Here is a 21,453-nt window from a genome sequence, read left to right on the forward strand (position 1 = left end):
AAGTTTTTGACCATTGGGATTTTTCAACTGCGTTTTGTGTCATTCTCTTAAATAGCAAACCATCAATAAACCATTTTACTGAGTTTTGTCCATGCTGTCTCTTTTGTGGCCTTATAAATTTTGACTGTGTAAAATTTCAAGACCTATATTGATAAAAGTTAAAGGCTAAAGTTTAGTGAAGAAAATGGACCAGTGCCCCTGATAGATTACCTGTATGAACGGCCTGAAAAGGAAAGATGTGACTATATTAGGGTTAATGGGGCTTTGGTTAGGTTGATTGAAAAGTATTGTTCCTGGTTCCTGAACTGGGATTTTAGTACGGTAAGTTTGATCAATAACTCCTTTGGAATTAGAAGGGATGGTATGTTTTTTTCGCATGTTCAGTCCAAGAGCAGCAGTTTATTTCATGTGTGAGGAGCAGCACCTGTTGCATAAAGGAATGAAGGACAATGCATTAGACTTTAGTCCAGATTTCTTGATTTTTTTAGATACTTGGGATATATAAAGGGATTGCTGCATGTTCTTAATGTATTCATTGTCCTTTTGACAGAGTAGCAGGTATTTTGACACAGTAAGTTGGTGTAGTGATTAGAGAGTTGAACTCTGGAAATCCATTTTCAAATCTCTAGTTGGCCATGAAGTCCATTGGATGACCTTGAGCTCATCTCACTACCTCACAGGGTTTTTGTGAAAATAAAAATTGAGAACACAAATATTTTCACGGTCTGAAAATATTTAAAATATTAAAAAGTTGAGAAACAACTATTTTCCACATGTATTACCAGAACCAGCCACTAGAGAGAGACAGAGATTGTGCAATGAGTACTTGTTCGTGAAGAATATATAGTGCAGTCTCTGGTACTCTCTTGTGGCCAGTTCTGGTAATGCATGTAAAATATTTTTTTTCTGGGTGTTTTCCTTTTACAATGCTATATATAGAGTGTTCCCTATTATCCATGGTTTTCAGTGTCCACAGGGGCTTGGAACCAATCCCCAGTGGATATGAGGGTCCTACTGTATGTACTTTACCCTGAGCTCTTTGTTGCCATACATGACACAAAGAAGCAAGCGGTAGCCACGGCTAAAAGTATCATCTGCCTTTTTTAGTTGGTGTGTAGAATATGCCTCTTCCTTACTGACAGGTGTCTTGCATCTGTCATCCATGTTGTCTTTTGTTGTTACTGTAAGGTTTACTGTAATTACGTCTATATATTTGGAGGTGGCTCAGTGGTTTCACATATTGCTGCTCATCATTTGAATAGAACTGTGCTACTCTGGTATTAATATGATTTCACTGGCTGGCAATTTGGCCCATATTCTATTCAGTAATGCTGATTCTTTGCTCTCTGGCTTGGCTATTCCATACCTTAAGAAACACCCACTTCCACAAGTTGATCTCTTTTTTTGGAAAGAACCCAGGAAACTTTAATATGTTTTCTTTTTCTTTTGCTGTTTGCAGAGTAGAACATTTGTTAGTTTGCTTACCTGGTCTGTCCTGTAAATCTAGATGAGACACTTACTCTCCTACCTTTTTTTTCCTACCAGCTTTAAACTTTTAACTCATTTTGGCATTTAGAGGTGATAGTATGTTATACTTTATATTATACTTACTTGATATTGAACTATTTATCTTATTCTGTTCTTCTATTCAATAACTTCTATCTGATAGCTAGTTTATAAAAAAAAAAACCTGTTATCTATCACCTTATGTAGGGTTCTGAGTAGAAAATTGATTCAATTATTTTAAAAAAAGAGCAAAAACATCAAATCACACGTTGTGAGATCCTTCGCATATTGATAGGATGTAAGTTCCTCTGGGTTCTGTGGCTTGCTGCCAAGTTAAAAGTAAATAGGACTGTGTTCTCAACCTGCAGTCATAAGCCTACTTGCTCAGGTGAACTCTCTAGGATTTGCTTCTGATTCTGAGTAAAGCTGCCTGGGGTCACATTCTAAATGCCTCTTGAATTTGCTCACCAGGACAAAAAGAGTGAGCCCAGCATGAAGATAATAGGCCATGTTCCGCAATCTAACAGATGTAGTTTGTTAGATCTTTGCTGCAAATTTCAAGTGGCAGCCTGACATCTAATATAAATCATCCCATGCACGTTCCATATACCCAGTTCTGTGCTACTATAGTACTCATCAAGGATTACACAACATATACAACTTTGATCTAGAAGTTTCATGCTCATTATATTTTGAACATCGTGTCTGTCAGTATCATTTTAAAACACTGTGAAGTATTGCATGACACTATGTACAGGAAATGCTACTACTATGGTTTGTTAAAGGCAATATTTATGTACAGGAACATAATTTTGCTAACTGAGTGAAGTAATTTTTCTTTTACCTGTTGCTTTCTCTTCAGTCCTTTCAGCTTTTAGAACTCGGCTTTTATCATCCCAGACAATTTTTTACCATTAATGTCAAGCTAAAATATTGATGCAGTGTACAAGGATGCCATTTTTCATCAAGACTGTAAACAGCCAAGATTCGCCAGATTCAGCAGGCTTATCACATAGCCTAAATTATTCCAAGGTGTCCATCAAGTAGTTATTTTTGAAATAACTGAGAGTGATGGTTTCCTATGCATGCTGTGTCTTGTGTGCCTGAGAGAAAACAGTTATAAATTAATTTCGGGTGAGTTAAACATTTCCAAATAATTGTTGTATTTTTATTCTTGTGGAGATTTATGTTAGAAATAGTAAATTTTTAAACAAGAACAAATTCAATACATTTTGGATAGCAATATTGGGGTGCTGCTAATGAAAAGGCCCTGTCTCAGTCTCACATCTTTCAGGTGGTTGAAAATATAATAGGATGTCTCATGATGCCCATAAGATTCCTGAAGTTGAACAGGTTTTTTTTTTAATAGTGGAAAGAAACCAAGGAGCTCTCTCGCGCATGCTGAGCAAACTGAACAGGATAATTGAAACAGGATATAGTGGTGTTTGCAATCACTGGGGGAAAAAACAGAGGCATTTAGTATACTGTTGTTTTTCCAAAGGTCATTTGACCTCATTTAATATTTTGGAGTAAAGCACACAGCTGCTTCTGCAACATAAAAAATATGAGCTTTTCCATTCCTTTCCTTTCCTTTCTTTTCCTCCCCCTCCCCCTGCTTTTTGGCTGATTCTACGACACCAGCCTTTTACAAATTATCTTAAGAGCATGTGATGCATGCCTTCTCAGATTCTGTGAAAGCAGATGATGTAGAGCTTTTCTGTGCATGCCTACAGAGGTGTAAATGTCATTGAACATAGTGCCACAAGTCTCTTTCTGATGCTCCAAAAGACTACTTGCCTGGAAATTAGAAGTGAAGGTGCTTACTGCTGAGCAAATGTTATTTAAGTTTTGGCTGTGCCTGAGCAGTCAGGCAAACAGAGTCCATGTTTGCTTCCCAATTGACTACTCACAAAACAAAAATAACCCAATTAGCAACATGTGGACACAAGGAAAGCTCATTTTGGGGCAAATATATGTCTTACCTCACTGGAGCGGATAATGTCCTATGTATACTTTTGAAAGTAGCATTGAGCTCTTGGGATCTTATTCTCCAGTAACTGTGAATACAATTTGAGGCTTATAGTAGTATGTCTACTGATTATTAAGCATCACAGAATTAGTTACTTAGCATCAAGGAACCGGCTGGTTGAGAGCTAAATAGGCATGGGATACAGAACAGCTGTGTTCTGCTAATTTGAGGAGGATGAAATGTGATGTGGTTGGTATTTATGTGGTCGTATCTATATGTCGCTGTTAAGTTCAGTGGATTCTCAGAATGACTCACAATGTTTATTGTTTCATTATACAAACTAAAAATTAATAAGGATAAAATGAGTTAAACATAGACTGGTGGGCATAAATTGAGTTGACCGTTCTGTGAACACTTCTAGACCAGTAGTTTTATCACTGCTTCATAGTGAAAATAGTTTGATGAAAATGATCCCTAGAAAATCTAGGCTAATGACTGGAATGAATAAGATTGTGTCATGGTGAAATGGATCTCCAGGTAGCTATAATATGTTTCTATGAATGAATGTTTCAGTTGTAGTTTAGTAAAGGTAAAGTAAGTGATTGATACAACCCCCAAAAGCAAGGAACCCCCCCCAAGACTCATCAGAAATGAAAAAAAAAAACCCCAAAAAGCAAACAAACCCCCCAAGGCCCATCAGAAATGGGGAAAAAATACCAACAAACAAACCCCCCCAAGACCCATCGCAGCACAGAAACATAACCCCCCAGTCCAAAACCACACTGCAAAACCCACCCAGAATGGTTTTTAAAAAGCAGAAAGCAGCACCTTACCTTTCCAGGCAGTCTGAAACTTCCTCCAATCGCACTTACTGTAACCGTTGGGGCGAAAGAGCTACAAAGAAGCAGCTTCTTTGCCTACCAATGGTTAGCAATTTGAATTTCCCACATTTTCCCCCTGCCTTTTTCTGTTCGTAAGTGGAAGCTCTGGCCACAAGTCGCAGCAAAATTTTGCAGCTGGAGTCGGTTGTAACTTGAAATGGCCGTAAGTTGGGACATTTGTAAGTTGAGGCACTTCTGAATATTCTCTATCTGGATGGCACATGACTATCTTATTTATGCATACTAGCATGCTATTCCAATTAAGCATATTAATTATTGCTTTGTTTTTTAATCACTGTGTTAAAGTGATAGAGAAAACAAGATGTAACTTCGTTTAAATGACACAGGCTAGAATTTTATGTGTGTTTGTGTAGTGGTCTAGTATGACCAGATAGGCGGGATAGAAATAAAATAAATAAATAAATAAATAAAATAGCTAGTTCCCCCTCCCCCTGGCTATGGCTTAACACTGCAGGAAGGAACGGGAGTAAGTACCAAGATAAAAATCCTCTATGCATATTTATTTATGTGTAAGAACCCTTTCACGTAGTAGGATATATATGCATCTGCATACACTCTTCAAAAGGCCAAACCAGACTCCCAAGAACAGTAAGCATGGATTTAGTGCTTCTAAAAGGACTAGACTAGGTCAGTTCCTTTTAATCACTTTTGAGGAAGTAGTTTTAAACTTGAAAGTCCCAAAAAGTTACCTTCATGAAAAACTATGTGCCCTTGCTTGTTGCTCCCAGCTCATCTAAGTAGCACCTGCTCAGCTCTAAGAAGCTTGGAGGAAATAACATGGAATTTACATTTTCTGAATGCCCAATAAAAGGTACATGATATTAGCATGTGTAGTCTGCATCAGGAACAGTAGTGTTCCAGAATCTTTCAGTGCTTGTAGTTTTATTATGGTACTAACAACGTTTATGATGCTTTGCACAAATACTTTGTTTCATTGCCGTCCTGTCTGCCTCTTTCATTCCTATAGCTGTCCTTGCTTTTTGAGTGCTGTCTGCAGGCAGCAAACAAACCAGGCTTTTCTCTGAAACTGGAAATGGAGGATGTCTACCTCTAAAATTATAACTCTGTCAACGATATAAGTTATAGATCACAGACTTCAGTGATTCATTAAACACACTTCAAGGCAGTGCAAGCTGTCTTTTGCAAAACAAATGGGCAAAAAGGGACTGCCCATTTTACTCCACATCACTGCTGATACAAGAACTAGAGACTTTGAATGGTGCTGGTATTCTGTGCCAAGGAATGGTCCAGGCAGTATGGCAACCCTAACTGAACAGGCAGCATGGCAGCCCTGTCACATTCCTTAGGGTTTTTTTTTTAAAAAAAACACAGACAGCATAGGATATTCCATATCAAGTAAACCATTTCAATTAATACAGCTGCTCTTGGTCAAAGGACTGTATTTGGTGACATCTCAAATGTCTGTCTCTGTATCAGCACTACAGCCAAGAAAGACATACTAGGCTATTTCATCGTTAAAATTCAGCATAGAATGGAACAACCATTGTCTTTCCGCACTCCATGCATTTAAAAGGCAGGCAGTGGTACTGCTAGGGATACCTGTACAATTAGATTCTTTCTAATGTCATTATGAAATATCCTTATCTGTCTCCCCCCCGGATAATATGCAGATTAAATTTAGCTATCCCCTGCATTTTGCACTTTTATGTTGTGACATTGGTCATGGTTTGAGAGGTTGAGACTTACAAGCATAAGCATGTTGACACCTTTTGAGAGAATATCCATTTTCAAATAGTAAAGAGAGAAAATATAACTTTAAATCACATTCAAACACTTATTTACATATATTATTCTGAGGCTTTTTAAAAAGCAAAGTTGAAACTGTAAACAGAACAAATGCTTGGGTAAAAATGTATGACAATGACATAAATGGATTTTCTTATCCACTATACCTGCTGCTGGCTACTGTATTTGTATGCATTATTAACAAAATACTCATGATGTGCGTGCATGTATGTGCACAGATACATAAAAGGACCCACATACTTTGAGAATCTCTGGGGCTACACTGCACACTCTCCACAGTACTGATCATTCCTCAGAGGAGCCCGTTTGATGGAGGTCTAGCAAACTCAGTGCCAAAAATGATGGGCTGGTTTGAGTCCTGTTCCAAAATTTTCCCAAGTGCAGCACGTCTCTTTTCGCCATGTTGCTTAAGCTACATATCTTGTGTGAATACAGTACATAAAATTTGCACTTAGGCAGAGATACTCTTGGGGCATGGTCATAGCTTTTCCTGGTGACTCCATTGTCTTTTGCAGTAGGTAGTCTCTTCCAACCTGTTTCCCAGATTACATTTCTTTGTACCTAGCTTTGTTCTAAATTGTGAGCTCTTTCTGAAGGATCGAATGCTACAGAGAGCTGTTTGCAAAATGCAGCAGTGCGTGTTAAAAAAACCTGACTGACATCCCAGCTTGCCAGTTAGCTTCTTTTGTTTTGTGGTCAATCAGCAGCAGCTGAATACAGCTAGTTTGTATTCTGATTGCTCAGAGAGGAGGCTGAGAGAGGATTGCACTAACAAATTTTCTTCTAATTACATGCTAATTGTAGCATCTGTCTTGACCCTGATTGTGGAGAGATGGGATAGAATTTTCAGATGAAATGTTTTGACTGTGTGCAAGTCTTCAGAAGAAGCCCAGAGGACATGATTGGGTAAGAGAAGCATGGTATACATAACATTGTGGCATCAAGGAAAGCTTATAGTGAACAAAGCTTGTTCTAGTAAGAAAGCTTCTGGAAGCAGACAGAAACATTTAATGGCTTGTTTACCAGAACCCCTTTCAGAAATCCATCCCCTTCCAGAAAAATGGAAGGCCTTTAACGTGTGTATGTGTGTGAGAGAGCCTCCTCACTAGAGCATCGCACATTATCTGCATGCTCTGTGGACTGTGAGGCATTGGATACAATTGTGTGCCCCTTGTTGGATCTGTTTTGGAAGCTAAAATCTCTGGTCTGGGTTGATGGCCTCAGTTTGGAGACCTCCAGTAGCTCTTTTCTCATGAGATTTCCAGCATCCTGAGCTTGGTAGGGGGATCTGGAACAGTGATGGCTCTTCGATCTGCTCTTCATCATGGCCATGACATGTCCTTCAGGTTCTTTGTGTCTAGTTCAGTGTCACTCACAATACATTGTTACTTGCCATTTGGTGTTATGGTTCTTTATATATGGGTTTGGATGCCTTTTAGGCAGGAAGAATACAATTCCAAGATTTCTGTATTGCTGGATAAATAAAAAATAGATGAACTGGTGAGAAATTAGTACCATTGGTCAGCTATAAGTGCCATTGACATAAATTGAATCTTTTTTTGAATGTGCCAATTTTTGGAGAAGAGTGTCTACAAAAGTCTAAAGTACAGGATAAATAATTCAAGGTCTTTCCTTAAAGCAATATCTGCTGGTGCACATACAGTATATGCAAACGTTCAAGTGGGTTTTACAAAATAGGCATGCATTTGCTAAGCTCAGATAAATATGAAGACTGTTAAAATCATGAAGAGATAAAATTCAGATTTTTTAAAGAAAATGAATGTCTGTATCCTAATGTCTCAGAAGTAGGTAATTAAGCTGTGCTTCTCAATTAAACAGAATCTTTCAGCATTTTTGCTACTTGACTAAGGGGTACTGCTCTCCATGGTTTCTATGCATTTATTACATTTTGCTGGCAGTTTTCATAGAATGGATGATTCAAAACTTATCAAAGTGAAGGGCACCCAGGAAGTAGCCATTGTTGTCATTCACGCTAGTTGGCATTAAAATAATATTCGGGCACTCTGATTGTCTTAGTGCTCTCCTTCACCATCAGTTTAATTCATCATATTGATAGTTCCTGGTCCACAGTGGACCAGTGAACTTCTTTCATTGATGTGGTAGAGAACTGACGAGACAGAAAGCGTTAAAAGGGTCATGGTATTGTCAACCATCTATAAGGGTGTTGCTCTGACTCAGTGGCCCCTGGAGAATCTCTTGGAGTTGTTGGGTAACTGTAGTCACCTGGGTGAGGAAGCAGGCATGAATCTCTGTATCCATGTGGCATGGGTACAAGTGGAGAGAGAGGAACAGAAGGAGGACAGTGTGGAGCAGTTGGATGGTTTGATGGGTTAGAATCAGGTCCTACTGCCTCTGAGGACAAGGGTATCTGGGGAGACACAGTGGAGGAGCAGAAGAAGGCCTTGCTTGGGGAAGGGGTTTCTGATTATTTAGGGCCTCTGGACTGGGGTACTCATCCATATTCAGCTTCCTCAAGGGAGTGGCTGATCCCTTGCCAGCCTTGGCCTAGTGTGTGATGCTACTTGAGAGAGCAACCTGCAGCCAAACACTTCACCCCTACCCCAACACAGAAGAGGTTCTGGAGGTACAAGTGCCAGAAAGAGCTGCAGTGGAGGCTCCAGGAGAGCTTGGGGAGACTTTTGGCACAATGGGTGCCAGACAGTAGAAGTCATCTGTAAGAGGTTTGAATTGGTTCAATTGGACCTTGAGATTTTGGATTCTATCTGCCTCAGTGGAACTAACAGGAGACTTACAAGGTAATGGGAAAGATTCAGGCTGGTGACTGGAACTGAACTTGGGGATGGACTGAAGGAGGGCAAAATGGAGCGTGTGGTGGTAATGTCTGGTTCCATAGTAGTCTTCTTTGCACCATTCCAGAAGTCCCAACCCTATGGAAGTCACTCTAAAGAACCCTCCCCCACTGCCCAACCCCCCCAACACCACCTCAGTTACACATATGTGGATGTGACAGAAGCACTGATGTACATTTTTACTTGCCATGTTGAACTCTGTATAGGCAGAACTATTTGTTTCATACCAGTTTTCCATTTTTGCTCTCAATCCATGAATATTCCAGTGGATCCATGTCTGCTCTGATTATGGAAAAGGTGTCTTTAATATATAGAGGTTCTCCATTGCACAGTGAGCAGTTCAGTGTTAAAGAAAAAAGATAATAAGAGGCATGTTGCCTGTTTTGAAAAAAAAAACCATTTAAGTCACCTTGGGGTACACTTATCTGCAGATATATTAATTGGGTTGAAACTTGTGATTCTGTGCCTCCCTTTCTTGCTTTATCAGCTAGGTACTGCAGCTGCTTGTACCAATATCCGTTGACTAGAACACACAAGCTGGCTGACAGTCAGCTGATTCTGGGATGCAGAAGCAGATAATAATAGAGCATACGTGTTCATAAAATTCCGAAAGTTGTTTAAGTTGTTTATCTGAACATGTACATATAGTAACATTTTCTGAGAAGATTTAATGAATTATGTAAATTTATGATTGACAACTATTTCTTTTATAGCAAATTAGTGCATTGCCCATTAAAAATGTTTTACTATTCAAACAGGGTTTCTGACTTATTCAGCTGCTTGCCCATCCTTGCTGGTGCTGGTGATTCCATCACCATTATTTTAGAACTGCATTTGTCAGTGATCTAGAAGAAGAAGAGGAAAGAGCCATCCTTTAAATTTAGAAGAGCCTATATTTCCCAGTGTGGTGTAGTGGATAGAGCGATGGATTATGACTCTGGAGAACAGGGTTCAAATCCCCACTTGGCCTGGAAACTCACAGGGAGACTGGAACTGGTAAAATCACTCTTCAAATATCTCACTTACATTGAAAGCCCTATTAAGGTAGTCGGTGCAGATTTGATGGCACAGAACACACCCACCCACACCCATTTAACTAATTGTGGGTAGCCTTTGATCTATCTAGCTGAGGACTCTCCCCTCTTACTGGCAACAGGTTCTCCAGGATTTCAGGTCAAGACGTGTTGCCCACCTGAGGTAGCTGAGATTGTTTTTCTTTCAGGTACTAGGGACTGAAAGTATGACCTTGTTCATCTAAAGCATGGTCTCTGCCATTGAGCAGTAGCCTCTAAACCCTAATAAAAGTCTATCATTTGTCCAAGGGGCTTCTGTTCTGTCTCTTCATAGGAGTGTAAAGTTTGCATCATTGTTACAATCGCTGTTAGGCACAACTGGGGATCTCTAAAAATTTTTACACACAGTAAAAATTAATGGCACTGCAATGTTTCTCTGAGCAGACAGTTAACATTATATTTCTAGACCTTGTTCTTATTATACCTGGTAGTGTAGATGGTGTCCTGTCTCAAGGTCACCCATTTTATTCCAGTATTTCAGAAATGGATACCACTTAAGATCAATTTTCTGTTAAAATAAAAAGGTAATAGCCCAATAACTGTAGGTTTACAGATAGAAAGATAGATCAAATATGCTTTAGCTGTGAGAATGGGTGATGTAAGAGAGATGTAAGGCAAAGCTATTACAGGCAAAAAATAGAGCACATAATATAATTTTGGTATTCTATACCACAGACTTTTCTATGGTGAGTGAAGACTAGAGATGGGGGTATCCCCGCACAGGTGGTGTTAACGAGGGTCCAGCCCCATGGGTCAGGACTGTTCACTCACCAACCCATAGCAGATGCAGACTGTGCAATTCTACCAATTGATCCGCAGCGCGTTATCCACTCACCACTCCTGGCAGGAGACAGGAGGACAAGCCTCACTGCGAGGTCAAAGAGTGGCAAGCAGATAGCACGCTGTGGATCGATTGGTAGAATTGTGCAGTCTGCATCCACGGAGGATTGGTGAGTGGGCAGTCAGGCCCCATGGGGCTGGAGCCTCGTTAATGCCACCTGTGTGGGGATATTGATATTTATATACAAATACCCCCATCTCTAGTGAAGACAAAGGAAGAAGTAGGAACCTGTGCAAAATATAGTAATTGTGATGATATAATAATTGCTCCTGCAGTAAAACTGTTGCTAGAGTATAGGTGATAACCAGTGTGATCATTCTCTCATATAGTATATATCTCTATATGTGCCTATGTACGTATTACGTAATTTATGTATTTATATGTATTTTTACCCTGCCTTTCTCTTTAAAAGGACCCAAGGTATATACCAAGTTAATGTCTTTATCTTGATTTTTGTAGTTTAGTATACAGAATGCTATGCTACTTTATGTATAATATATGAGCAAGATGAAAGTATATTTAGAGATGGGGGTATTCGTATATGAATATGAATATCCCCGCACAGGTGGAAATAACGAGGCTCCAGCCCCATGGGGCTTGACTGTCCACTCTCAATTTTGCCACTGCCACTGGCTTCCTATTGCACTATTGTCTGCAATTGATTGCCCACTCCTGACAGGAGGCCGGATGACAAGCCTCCCTGCCAGGTTGCAGAGTGGCTAATCCATTGTGGAGAATGGCATGATAGGAAGCCTCCATGGAGCCTTGGCAGCAGTGAAATCATGAGTGGACAATAACCCTTGTTATTTCTACCTGTGTGAGGATATTCGTATATGAATAGCCCCATCTCTATATATAATCTTTCTTTTGTCCTTGGAATAGAAAATGATTTGTTGTGTCACTTTCCCTCATTTCACTCCTTAAACACATGGCCAGAACATTGATTGTTCTAGGTTCTTGCAGGGAGGTTGGAATGGGAAGCAGCCGAAGGTAGCATCAAGTACACACAGAGAGACGTGTTCTTCCTTGCAAGTTTTTGTTTGCCTCCTCTATGGAATTTGCCCTCTATCCTATAGCATGGACCTCTGGCTACCTGACCTGTAGTTGCTTTAGGATTCGGTAGTGTTTTGTGCCTCCTCTCCTTTGCAGACTAGCTTCAAAGCTGGAAAGTTATGAAAGAAGATTTATAGTCTTTTCAGAAAATGATGATTTAGAGAGCTGTATCTTACTGTTGGCATAAATATTTTGAAGTCCTTGATATTTTTCATTAGACCTTTTATTATGGTAGTTGCACAATTCCCATTTTGACTTTGAGGTTAACCAATTTTCAGCCATTGACAATTGCTGTGTATGATTTACTTCTTGCTTAATAATGAATTTGTGTTAAGAATAAACTGCCCATGGGAAAAATTGATGAATGCATAGTAATGTCAAAACAGGACATTTAGTCATGTGGTTTTGAAGGTGAATGAGGATGTTTTTGTGCTATGAAGGAAAGGTGACAAAGCAGCATATATAGAAAGGAAGGGTTGGAGAAAGGGTAGCAGGTGGCAGAAATCCTAAATATATTGAATGACATTTTATTAAGCAGTATTGACAGAAGTTATATTTGGGAGAAGTGCTGTTTTAAATGAAAGGACTATGTGAACTTTCTGAACATATTATATCCATCAACTTCTTTCTTTCAAATGCATAAGGACAGATGTTCACCTTCCCAGATTTCAGTGAATAGTTCCCCCTAACCCAAATATAAGGATCCTTTCTTCAACCTGGAGCTAGATAATCAGATAATCATGGTGTTTAACTAAGTTAGTGTTTCTCTTGGAATCACTTGTATCAGGACCTGGTCAGATATCCAGTTTCAAGAAACCTTGTCATAAATTTGATAAAGACTGCTGTTTGAAAAATACTGTTCCCTATGCTAGGAACTAGCAGAAATCACGTCAGTCTGCATCTGTTTCTACTAAGTTTCCATAATCTGCTTGCATTCATTGTGCAATAGCATTAGTAACAACAATAATAGTTTTAATGCTGGGGTGCCCAATGAATGGAACAGGGAAGGCCTGTCGTCCCAAAATTTTAGAAGTGGTATGCCCCCTGTTCTACTCATGAGCTGACCATGCCTTGGTTGACTATAGTAAAATAATTTTAGTAAACTATATCCCCTTCATGATAATTACTGCTCTTAAGTTAGATCTGCATATAAATTGCAGTTCTCTAGGTGAATCTATTTCCACCTTTGTTTGAAAATGAAATGAAACCTACATAGGCAATTAGGTATTTAAATCTTAGCAATATATTGCAACTGGTAGCCACATAGTTGGATACTCTTCCCTTTTCTAGTCTTGGGGAGGTTCCCAAGCAAATGGTGCCCCTACAGAATGATTCAGATACTGCTGTTATGTTAGCTCTATTCAGGAGTTAATCAGAAACTGCAACCAGCGCATGAGTAGGAGAGCACTTCTCCATTGTCTCTTTCTCCACCTATGAGTGTGAAGAGAAATTTCTGTTCATGTGGAACATCTTCACATGAGCAAGAACCCTGGTTGTCCAGATTTCTTGCTTTCATAGAGCTTCTGCTCACACTGCAAACAAACAAACAAACAAACAAACAAACAAAAAGCAATGAGGCTGCTTTGGCTGCATGTGGCAAGTGACACCTGAACAGGTCTGTTCTTGATATCTCATTACCACATTGCTAGTTTTTAGAAAATTACAGAGAAATATGGTTGTTGCTGTTGTTGTTGTTGATTTTTGGGGGGTGTCTGAAGTTCTTGTTTGTAATGATGAAGTAACAGTACTAAACTGGTAGATTAATTATACTTGGATTAATAGTACATGCAAAAACATCTATTAATGAAACATTTCATCAATTTAATTTAACATTACTTTCTTAATTTAAGATAATACACCTTTTCAAAAGCAGTTCCTTAAATTAACAGAAAAGGGTGGTAGTTGTAGTCTTAAAATATAATTTGAGAAACAGCTGCATTGAAACACATTGAAACATTCACTGATAATCCTTGTGGTAATGAAATGATTAAAAGAGCTTTTAACTGAGTTGTGGTTATGGACTGAAAGAATGGTCAGAATGCTTGTTTGATGAGCCCTTTGAAGGGAAGGCAAGAGGAGGAAACATGCAGAAAAAATAAAGATGATATAAAAGGTGCTGAAAATAGGTTGTTTGGAACTGAAATATTTTGAGACCTCTTGCTTATCAGCGTTGTGCTCTGTCTTCTAAATATAGGTTATGGAGATTTTTTCCATTCAGAATAGAGAGGAAGGTGCCCCAAGGAAGAATTTTCTTGAAATATGTTGGCCCTAATGAATAAATATATTTCCAACACATGTAAGAGATTCAGTCTCGTATATAAGATATAGCAACCCTATATTACAAGAGATAATAATAATATGACTTAAGAGTAAAGTATGATGTGTATTTTTTAGAAATACGTTTGCTAACCTGCTCTTGTTGATTCTGAATGAAAGATGAGCAGTGCAGTCCTCTGTATATATAACAGACACAAAGATGATACAGCTATGTTTGTCAAATTAAATTTTAAGAATACAACTACCACCCTTTTCTGTTCTAAATGCACCTTTTCAAAAGCAGTTCCTTAAACTAAGAAAGTAATGCTAAATTTAATTGAGTAAATGTTTCCTTAATAGATGTTTTGAAAGTGAAGTATTCAGAATACAAAAGAAGCACATTATTTATTTATCCAAAGTTCAGGCCAGCCATGACAGTAACAGGGATATTATGAGTAGAGTATCAATGTGAGGAGTCATATCACAAATGCTAAGGTAAGATAAACCCTCAGTGGTTGGCACTGGTTTTCATTAAACTCAGTCAAGATAGAGCACAATACTATTTGAGGTATCTTTGTCTCATCAAAACAGCACAGTATGCTTTTTGAAATATCCAATATTGTTTGATTCTTAGATATGCTATCATATGAGTTTTCCTGCCAATGTTTTGTTTGCTTCTTTGCTTTAGTGTACTATAATAATCCAAGAACCAGTTCATTGACATGTGAACAATGTGTTATAGGCAATCTCTAATGGGTAAAGTTGTTGAAGTCCTGTGGGGTATTGATGGATATTAGCCTGTTACCTTTTAGAACAAAATAGACAAATCCTACATGATGATATTAACTGGTCCATTATATTTTTGTTCAGTTTGTTTCAGATTCATGTGCCAGCAATCCTTGTCACCATGGCAACTGCAGTAGTAATGGCGATGGCTATCTCTGTGTTTGTAATGAAGGCTACAAAGGTACAGACTGTGAACACTCACTTTACAGCCCTCCACTCTCAGAATGGACTGAGTCAGAGGCATCAAGCCAAAACAGGCTGGTATCAACCACAGTGGAACCCAACATTGTCTTGCCACGAGCCCAAGCAACCATGACATTGCCTACATGGGAGCCGAAAGAAGGTCAGAAAGTTGTGGATTTGAAATGGGATGAAGTGGAGGTAAGGTTTTTTAAATATTCATTTTAACAAAATGTGCATCTCAAGCCAATCTTCAGTTCAGAGTTCTTTATTTACTTTGGAGTGCTGAACACTTGTAAAGATCCTATGGCAGCTGATATTCTGAAAGAATTGTTTGGGTTTCTTTTCTTTTCTTTTTTCGTACTAATAGTAGTGGTGGTGGTAATATTGATGGTGATAATTATCTGGACATATTTGCTGATGACATCTCGCTCTATATTTTTCTTGTCACCTTACACTAAACAAGCAGTCAATATCCTTGAATGCCACCTGAGCTTGATAATAGACAAAATGAAGGTGAACAAGTTGAATTTAAGCCCTGACAAGAGGGTGTTGCTTGTTCTCAATAGGAAGTTAAGGTTAGGGATGCAGTTCAACCTGTCAGGCTTGCAGTTTCCAAGGCCTTCTTGATTCTCTGTGGCCCTGGGTTCCCACACTGCAGTGATGACTTTATGTAACTTCACTTAGTATGCTATCTATTATTATTGTTGATTACTGTTTTGACTTGTATATTACCCTGTAGTGCTAGAGCACTTTCTGGGTGGTTTACAACATAATTATGCAAGCAACACTTTGCCACCCAGCAAGCATGGTACTCATTTTACCGGCCTCAAGAGGATGGAAGGCTGTCAGCCTTGAGCTGGTTACCTGAACCCATCAGAATCTAAGTCAGGTCATGAGCAGAGGCTTGACTGCAGTACTGCAGTTTAGCCACTGTGGCACGGGGTTCTTAATCTTTCCTGAGTCACTGTGACCTGGCAAGAATTATCCATGCTTTCATTGCATTGTGTCTTAACTATTGCAGTATGTTCTGTCTGGGGCTACTCTTGAAGAGGGTCTGAGATCATCACTTGATGCAACATGCAGCCATTAGTCCTCTGACTGATACACCATATCAAGATGATATTATCCTGATACGGGAATACTTTATTGAATCCAATCCCATGAACTGGGTGCGGTGTCTAAGGGAAGAGGTATCTCATTATGAACTTGTTCAGATGTTAAGGATTTCAGGAGAGCTTTAGAGCTGCAATCATTTTTTTTTGTTTTGCTTGTGCTGTTTATAAAAAGAGTGTGAAGACACATCTTTTAAAATTAGTTTATGGTGTAGCTTAATTTATTGTGATAGTTCAGCTTTTGTAGACTCAATTGATTTTAATGGCTTTTAAAATTGTATACGGCTTTATTTTATTTTAATTATTCTGTAACAGAATTTGTTTTTACTTGCTTTTACTATATTTTATGATGACTATAAGCTGCCTTGAGTGCTGCTTTGTTGTAGAAAGTTTGGGTAGAAATATAAATAGCAACAACAGCAACATAACATAACAACAATCCTCAGTATAATTCTGTAACCCAGTTCTCAAAATCCTTCAATCAAACCCACATAATAAAATCACAGAAAGGGAAAAATGTATTTTGAATGGAGAGAAAAGCCTCATCTTTTAGGATGTCTGATTCTTATAATTCTGGTGTGTGAATATGTTCCGGGACATGTTTATTGCTTCTGTTTTCTTTCTTTTGTCTCGCTTTAAAATCAAGAAGTATGTCATAATTACCACCCCACCCCCAATTTCTTAGAATTCTATTTTATTTGCTCCTTTGTATGTAGCAGGATTTTTTTTCTGGATAAATGTTTATACAGTACTGTGCCTTTCATGATGATAAGAGAACTCTACAGAAGTGCCCATGTTCTGGAAAAGCAACAAAACACTTTGAGAAAAGTCACAGGAATACTGCTTATTAGCTGACACTTATACACTGCCACTACACCGGCATTTGGCATGATTAGCTGTTCCGTGTATAGTTACACTGGTGATATATCAAAATGTCTCCAAGGAAAAGATACTACATTACAAACATACTTTTTAGATCATGTGGTGTTTTTTTCCTTGACACATAATGGTGACTCCATTTTGGTTTGAAAGCTTTCTGTCACAGAAAAAAAAAATGATAACATTCATCTTTGTTGCTGATATCAGGTCACAAGGCATTGCTGTCTGTGATTTGTTGAAACTGTAGGTGATAGTAAGTGTAGCTGAGAGATACTATCAGCTGTAACTTGCTGCAATTCCTGAAATCTCACAAGTTTCATTACCCGATGCTTGAAGGGCTGTGTTGCAATCTTGCAAGAATCTAGCACAATGAACTGTGAAAATACCTTCGTATTTTTTTTAAAGTGAGAAGAAAGATGTCTTTTAAAAAAAAGGAAGGAGAGTTCTTTTTAGCAGAAATATATTAATGTATAAAATAATTAAGTATTAATATTTAGTAAAAAGGTGTAACATAATAGTTTCCTAGGGGACCACCGTAGAAGAGGAAGGCTTAAATACTGAAGCTAGTACCTTGCCAGAAGTTTCTGTATGTGCAGTTAACATTGCATAATTAGTTGTACTATTTTGAAATACATTTGATATTGGATCGCTCATGCAACTGATTGTTCATTTGGTTGTGTAACCAGTCATACAGACAGTCTCATAACAGACCGTTCACCAAGCAGTGCAAATGCATGTGCAATATTGGTTGTGTCTGTGGAATTCCTTAACAGAATAATGGCTTCTGTCTCCTTGCTCTCCGACTCTGCTGTTTTTAGGACACGACTACATGACTAAACAACAACAAAAATAGATTCTGTTTACAATTTTTAAATCTCTACATGTGAATTGCACTTTTGCAGATAAGTTCATTTAGTTTGGACCTTAGGCTAGCCTTAGAAAACCCTTGTCTCTCACAGCTCCCGTATTTGATATGTACCATTGGCACTGCTGAATGATGCTGATGGGAGATGTAGACAAAAATATCTAAAGTGTCAAAGGTTCCTTTTTGGGCATGAAAACAATGTTATATAATTTCTCCTGGCAATTTCCCCCCTTCATTTTCAGCTTTTCCATATATTATTTTTACTACTTTTTAGACATACTGGTTTTGTGGAATGTCTCAATTAATGTTCATTGTTTGTTTTAGATTATTCCTGATGTGGCTTGTGGAAATGCCAGCTCCAATAATTCTGGTGGGGGTCGCCTTATTTCTTTTGAAGCACCACAGAATACATCAATAAAGTAAGAATTGTCTTATTCTGCAGTAATTATATAGATATGTTTTACATGAATATTCTGGTTGATTTCATCATGACAACTTTTTTCCAAGGTGTGATAAGGAAGCCTTACGAAATTCCAGAGGGAAAGCCTAATGTACCTTCTGTGGCACTAACCGTAGGAGAACCTTATTAGCTCTTTCTAAAATGTATTGGGTTATTCCCATTAGGCTTTTTAAATATTCTTATCAAACTTTTAGAAAACAAACCCTTGAGGATGTTTTGTAGTGTTCAGTTGCTGGTAAATATATTTGCAGTCAGTGATGTGAATTTTCTGCTTCAGTGAATACTTTGTGGAGAGTTCTACTATAATCCACTGAAATGCAGCAGTAGCTCTTTGGAAGAGAATTAAAAGTGTCTCACCAAACTACACATCCCAGGATTTGTATAGAGCAGCCTTAGCAATTGTAAATTGTATTAAGTACTATAGCTGTGTACTATAGTACTCAATAGTTGTACTTCCTCTCAGTCTCACTTTTTTCCTCATTCCTATTTTTAAAATCTCGAGTTCTCTCTCCTGAATTTATAAAAAAAATGTGCCCAAATGTTGTTAAGTACCAGCTGAACAAAATCCTCAATCATCCATGTTGGCCGGATATGGTTGGTAGAGCCATTCCTGGCATGCAATAATGTTGTACCCCTTTGTTATGCAATTGCTGAAAATGAGAACCCTAACAAAAATATGCAAACACTGATTCATAGCCACATACATGGTTGGATGCACTCAAAGGCAGACTGTTATGAGCTAAAGATAAAAAAGGCTGCCCAAATGGGTGAATTTGACTGTTTCACTTTTTCCCACATTTGAATGCCTTTAATTTCAAAATTTCCCTATCAAATTTATGAGGAAAACATCAGAATTTTGCAAGTCCTTATTAAAACATGAATGAAATTCTAACCAATCCTTAATTTTAACACTTGGAAAATCCAGGTTAGCCACTGGTTCCTTGTCCTGGTTTGTTCCTCACCCCCAGAAAATATGTCCTCTGTGGACAGGGAGATAACGAGTAGTTCCACAAACGAGGTGGGTTTGCTGTTCTGGCATGTTAAACTGTAACATGTAAATGTTAAACTGTTACTTCCAGTCCAGGATTATGTGGTTTGTAGTAATGCAGACAAGGGAGAATTTGCGGGAATGAATCAAGCTCCATTATCTCCTGCAGGAAGTCACACTTCTCATGTCACTTGCCACCAAGGAAAGATTGTGTGTTTTCTCACACAAGAGAGCACTCTGCTACCTGTTTGCTCCCTCCCCTCAAGGTGATTTTTTTATACCTCAAGGAAGGTGTACGGCAGGGTAGGTAACATTGGTCCCACAGATATTTTGATGTGCAGCTCCATTGCCTACAACTGGTGGGAATTGTAGCCCCCAAACATCTGGAAGGCCAAAGATTACTAGCCAATGAAAGTGGAAGTAAAGGTGGAGGCAGGGTGCAATGTTGGACTCAGTTCAAACAGGCCAGATGCCACTTGAATTGAGACTGATGTCTTTGAGCAAGTATCCTCATTTTGAACACCTGCTTCCTCTTCCATCTTCGGAATAGAACCTTTTGAAATATCAATCCACTTGTGTATGTATATGTTGTTGTGTAAGAAGTAGCAGAGAAGGTGGGTTGAAAGAGGAACAAGTATTTATAAAGACCCGTTTGGTTTGAAGAAGCTAAGAGGTTAGATGCTGCTGCTATTAGTTTGGGAAGTGAAGGGTGACCAAGAGTATAGATGCTATTTGAAGAAGCATGAATTTGACCTTCATGGGAGAAATAGGAACAAAAAAATATGAGCACTATACAAATGCATTAAACTCTTACATATTTGAACTTGAACTAGTTAAATCTCTGGTTTTAATCTACTGTGACTGATTGACCGAAGATACATTGCAAAAGTCAGTATTTTGGAAACATGAGAACATTACGTTGTGAGGTTCATAAAACAACTAAATATTCACTTAGCTGGAGATTTGCGGGAAAATGTGGGTAACATTTATTTATTTATTTATTTATTTATTTACAATATTTTTTAGCCGCACCATTGCCAGTGGCTTTAGCAATCTTTTCCTTCTCTTTGGCTCCTTTGTCCATATTTCCCTATATCTGGAGATCGTCAACCTGTTTCCAATTTCCTAACAGTAGTATGTGTACAGTACAGTTCTTCAGTGACAAACCTGATATGACTTTTCTCCCCAGTATCTTCCCTCCTTTCAGCTCCTTGCTTTCTGTTTTGTCCCATCCTCATTCACCCTTCTTTGGCTCCTTTTTGTCTCAGGTTTCAGAGGGTCAACTTACATCCTCTATTATTCATTCATACTTAAAATGGTTGACTACTTTGCAACTAGTATCCTTTTCTCTCTCCCTATTGTCTACCTTTCTCTTAACTCCTTAACCTAAACTCAACCCTGCTTCTGTCTTTTCACCAATGCTAGTTTTCTCTTTATTGTTACATTTGTTTTGCATGCTTCTGAAAAGGAGCTGAGGGTAATGAACATTATTTTTATCACACCTCTATTTTGCCCTTGTGCCTTATTGTAAGATTTATTTTACTTGCTTCTTAATATAGCTGAGTTAAATGTGAAGTAGTTTCCCCCATCCCTATTTTGTCCTTACAACGATGCTGTGAAGTAAATGGGAATAAGAGTGAATTATTAGAGTCTCTAAGGACTTTCATAGCTGAATAAGGATGTGAAATTGGACCAATGTTACCTACTAGCACTCTAAACTTCGCACCACACTGGGTCGTTCTTGACCCTTCCTTCTGTACAAGCTTCTGTCAGTTTAAACTAATATTTCACTTCTTTTGCAGACATTCTACTTTCAGCCACAAAGTATTGTTGTGGCATTCAATAATGTTGAAACATTTCATGATGTCACATAGGGTCAACTCCATTACTAGCTCAGTTATTTTGACTTAACATAGGAAGGTGTGATCCAGTCCTCCATATATCTGACAGTTTCCCTAGTTTACAAGTTTTAATAGCAAAAT

The 21,453-nt window shown here is 38.4% G+C and overlaps 1 protein-coding gene across 1 annotated transcript in view; it reads left to right on the forward strand.

The window, feature by feature from the left end:
• DNER (delta/notch like EGF repeat containing) overlaps window positions 1-21,453 on the forward strand; it is a 165,883-nt gene that overhangs the window by 54,085 nt on the left and 90,345 nt on the right. Inside the window, exons 2-3 of the mRNA XM_072996015.2 lie at window positions 15,069-15,365; window positions 18,348-18,442. Coding sequence (XP_072852116.2) covers window positions 15,069-15,365; window positions 18,348-18,442 — 392 coding nt within the window. The remainder of the gene's footprint in view (window positions 1-15,068; window positions 15,366-18,347; window positions 18,443-21,453) is intronic.

This window comes from Pogona vitticeps, chromosome 3 (genome assembly GCF_051106095.1).
Source record: "Pogona vitticeps strain Pit_001003342236 chromosome 3, PviZW2.1, whole genome shotgun sequence".
NCBI lineage: Eukaryota > Metazoa > Chordata > Lepidosauria > Squamata > Agamidae > Pogona > Pogona vitticeps.